General features: G+C 42.8%; 1 protein-coding gene across 1 annotated transcript in view; it reads left to right on the forward strand.

Annotated features, from left to right (window-relative positions):
* Nucleotides 1-3,876, forward strand: part of LOC113828630 (probable glutamate receptor) — an 8,726-nt gene extending 4,850 nt beyond the window's left edge. Inside the window, exons 5-10 of the mRNA XM_027381636.2 lie at nucleotides 448-551; nucleotides 799-972; nucleotides 2,350-2,561; nucleotides 2,742-2,959; nucleotides 3,105-3,352; nucleotides 3,486-3,876. Coding sequence (XP_027237437.2) covers nucleotides 448-551; nucleotides 799-972; nucleotides 2,350-2,561; nucleotides 2,742-2,959; nucleotides 3,105-3,352; nucleotides 3,486-3,726 — 1,197 coding nt within the window. The 3' untranslated portion in view covers nucleotides 3,727-3,876. The remainder of the gene's footprint in view (nucleotides 1-447; nucleotides 552-798; nucleotides 973-2,349; nucleotides 2,562-2,741; nucleotides 2,960-3,104; nucleotides 3,353-3,485) is intronic.
* The last annotated feature ends 241 nt before the right edge of the window (nucleotides 3,877-4,117 follow it).

Here is a 4,117-nt window from a genome sequence, read left to right on the forward strand (position 1 = left end):
TCTTCCCCTGCTTTTATGAACCGCTGATCTCGAGACCTTTCCTGCTTTTCCCTCCTTGCCTTTCCCTGCCGCTTAGATTCGTTCATTTTGAGACGTATTTTTATCTCCCTTAATTTGTCTCTGATACTGAGACATTTCCATTCATCTTCTTTCTCCCTGCCAAGTGCGCGAGTCTTCTTTCTCCCTGCCAAGTGCGCGAGTCTTCTTTCTCCCTGCCAAGTGCGCGAGTCTTCTTTCTCCCTGCCAAGTGCGTGAGTTTTCTTTCTCCCTGCCAAGTGCGCGAGTCTTCTTTCTCCCTGCCAATTGCGCAAATCTTTCTCCCTGCCAGTTGCGCAAGTCACTGACCTTCAGACATCTGCATTAGTGTTCTTCCCTCGCCCTGCCTATGACGAAAAACTGATCTTGAGCTATGTCACGCACTTAATCCCTTCCCTTACCCTGCCTTAGTACGAGCCGCTGGTCGTCCTGAAGCACCATCTCGACGGAACGGTTCGTGTGAAGGGTCTTTTTGGAAAGGTTTTCGATGCCCTCAGAGAGATTACGAATTTCACGTAAGGAAGCGACTGCTCTCATCTGGATTTATAGCAAGAACCTGATTTTTAGTATTCATGACGTCATTATCATAGTGGCAAGCAGTTCGAACAACAATCATGATTATCAATTTCTTGCTTTTGTTGATACTGCTATTCTGAAGGGCCACCAGCATGAACACCAATCTCTATGCTATTCTACTTTATCCTCATACCAACAATCCTCATCCCCACGCCCGCATTAACACCCTACTCCTGCATGGCCAAGGTCCACGTGCCGGCGAGTGCGAGATGGCCAGTGGGGGGTCGAGGTCGGCGGCGAGTGGCGCGGCATGATCGGGGAGGTGGTCGACGGGACCGCAGACGTCGCCGTCGCTCCGCTGGCGATCACCCTCGAGCGCAGCGCCGTCGCCGAGTTCCTCCTCAACGTCGTGGCCTCGAGGTCTTAGGCTCTCGGTCTTGGCGGAAGGGTTGTGCTCGTGGGAGGTTTATGGATAGGTGTATGGGGAAGGAAAGGAATATGCAGACACAGACGCGTTCTTAATAGGGTTGAGAATGTAAGCAAAATAGGGACCAGGTGACGGTAGGGACTATGGTTATTTTTAATCGGAATTCTTGGAAACTCTTGGGAATTAATTTTCCATAATGCAGTTCAGAAGTGTTTTGTGGAACTTTGCAAAAATATCTAAAAAGCTGATATTTAAATGTTAAATTTATATATGCATATATATGAATAAATATATATATATAAGTATGAATATACTTATATATATATATATATATATATATATGTGTGTGTGTGTGTGTGTGTGTGTGTGTGTGTGTGTGTGTGTGTGTGTGTGTGTGTGTGTGTGTAATAATTTAAATTCCACACTCTTCAATAATCTGTCACTAAAGTTCTCTTTAGTGAAAAGGATTTATCGAATCTCTTGCTTGAAAAATCCTCATCGTCCATCCACTTAGCTTTCTCCTGATTGGTCGCCTGTTCAGTATGAGGCCTGAAGGTAATGTCTTTACTCATAAAAAGTTGATCTTTTACTACTATTTCTTGGATTTCCGAGCCCTCTGGTGGCTAAACTTTGGTTTCGGATTTCCAGCTAAACCATCTTATTCAAGTTCATGAGCAATAAAATTTCTTATTGCTCTCTCCAATCACAAACAGATCGTGGATCTCTTAAAGCTGCCATTTTCATAAACCAAAGTTAATGGTTTACCTAACCCTGTATTATCTAAGATGTTCCTTTGAAATATTTAAAACTATTATTAACGTCCTCATTTATAACAAAGAACAGCAGAGGCCCTCGGTTTTGTGACATTCACTACAGAAAAATAATCAATATCTAATAGGCAAGTCTAATGTCTTTTTGCGATTTATCAGGAAACTATATAAACACCCTATATATCGTAGCATTTGGTCCATTTATTTATTTATTCATCCTTTTACAAATTTACAATAGTACGAATTAATTTGACGCGTCAACTTTATAATTTCCAACTGATGACTTTATTTCAATCTTTTCCTTTGCTTTGGTTTCATTGCTTTTCAGTAGTTTCCTCGACATTTCAGTGCAATATTTCTTTCCAGTATTTTTCTTTTTATGCAATTATAATACAAAAACCATAGAACGCTTTCGGCTTACATCCTCAGAACCTTTAGGGGCTAGGAGTCGAATACCTTTTCTGTTGATTTACTTTTCATTTAGTAGTGTTTATAATCACAGATTTCAGACTATAAATATCTTCAAAATGCTAAGGACCAATGAGGGAAACAAGTGACAAGATTTGATAAGCAGCATAACAGGATATGCATGTTTTCCAGTTACGGAATAGCAATGAGACGACCGTCCAACGAGGATTACATGTGGACTGTTTACACGAAGCAGTTCGAGCGAGGCGTCTGGGGGATGATGGTGACCGTGGCTCTGGCCTTGGGAGCTGCGCTGTACGTGGTGTCTCGGTGGTCCAAGAACGAATGCGAAGCCCACCTCTCGGAATCGTTTTTCACCGTCGTCGGCTTTCTCTTTGGCCAAGGTTTTAAAAATTGTCGGTGGAGTTGTGGGCTAGTTGGGCCATTTATGAGTTCTCTGAATGCAACGTTAGTTCTGGCTTTTTTTTATTTTATTGATATTCAGCTACAGCTTCAAGTGTTGAGGTATTTCGAGGATTCCCTCACTCTGCTTTGACTCGCTCCTTTCTCTCTCAATTCCATAGGTACGACTCTAGGGTTTCAGACAGTGGCAGGGAGAACGGTGATGCTGGCGACACTGCTGTTGCAATTAATATCCCTTGCATACTACACCAGCAACATGGTCTCGGCTCTCACCGTCGGGCCTTCGCTTCCGGCCCTGAATGACCTGCGGGATGTTCACAACGACCCGGCAATCACATTCGGCTTCGTCAAGGGCACTGCGAACACCGTTGATTTCAGGGTTGGTTGTTCATTAAGCTTGGAATTCTTTTCGACAAACGCTTGTGATATTTGTTATTAAGCTCATATAAATGGCCAAGTGATCAGATATGTGAAAAAAGAGAGACGCAAATACGCGGACAGGGAGACCGCATCCGTTCCTCCAGGACTCGAGCAATCCGCTGCTCCAGGAGGTATGGCGCAACATCAAGGAGGAAGACCTAAGTCCTACAGCGCCTGCAGGAATGGAACGCGTCCGGGAGGGTGATTATGCTCTCATGCTGTGGGAACTCTTCTTCGACATGAACTACGGACATGACTGTCGCGTTTTCATGCTTCCAGCACGGTATTTCTCGACGTACACGTCCTTCGCCCTCCCAAGGGACTCGCCTCTTGTTCCTCTCATGAACAAACTGTATGTGCTCCTTGCTTGTTGATGTTCTGATGACTTCGTAAGATTTTGATACTGTTGTTTATGGTTATTATTTCATCAGTATCAATACCGCCAAGTAAAATGGATTTGCACATACCCATCTCTTCCTCGTCAGGATCCTCGACATCGTCTCCTCGGGCCTCCTCAGGAAATGGTGGACGGAGTTGAGCTACTCCACCACCGACTGCAGCGCCCTGGAAGCAACGCCCATCGAGCTGAAGACGGTCCTCACGCCCTTCCTCCTGCTCGGCCTCAGTGCCCTTGTTTCGCTGGGGATCCTGGCCGCAGAACGTTCTCTCTGCCAGACAAGGACTCCTGCCTCGCTAAAGAAGTACAGCAGTGTCCCGAAGGAATAGATGTAAACATTAAGACAAGTGAAAAAGGCATAGCACTGAAAGAGAGTTACTGTACTGCATTTCTTCCCTTTTTTCTGTGCTTTAACACAACTAATTGTCCACATGGCTTTTAATAATAATAATAATGATAATAATAAAAAATACTGTTAACGTCGTTTTTGTCACTATTCGCATCCAGTGATTTTTCTTGTAAAATGTTCATAGATAATAAGTTACCGTACACTTCATTGTGTACGTTTGTTAAATACATAATTTAGAAATCCAGTGCACACAAAAGACAGGATATTCAAAAGACCCGCATTAATTATATATATATATATATATATATATATATATATATATATATATATATATATATATATATATATATATATATATATATATATATATA

The sequence above is a fragment of the Penaeus vannamei genome, chromosome 42 (genome assembly GCF_042767895.1).
Source record: "Penaeus vannamei isolate JL-2024 chromosome 42, ASM4276789v1, whole genome shotgun sequence".
Classification (NCBI taxonomy): domain Eukaryota; kingdom Metazoa; phylum Arthropoda; class Malacostraca; order Decapoda; family Penaeidae; genus Penaeus; species Penaeus vannamei.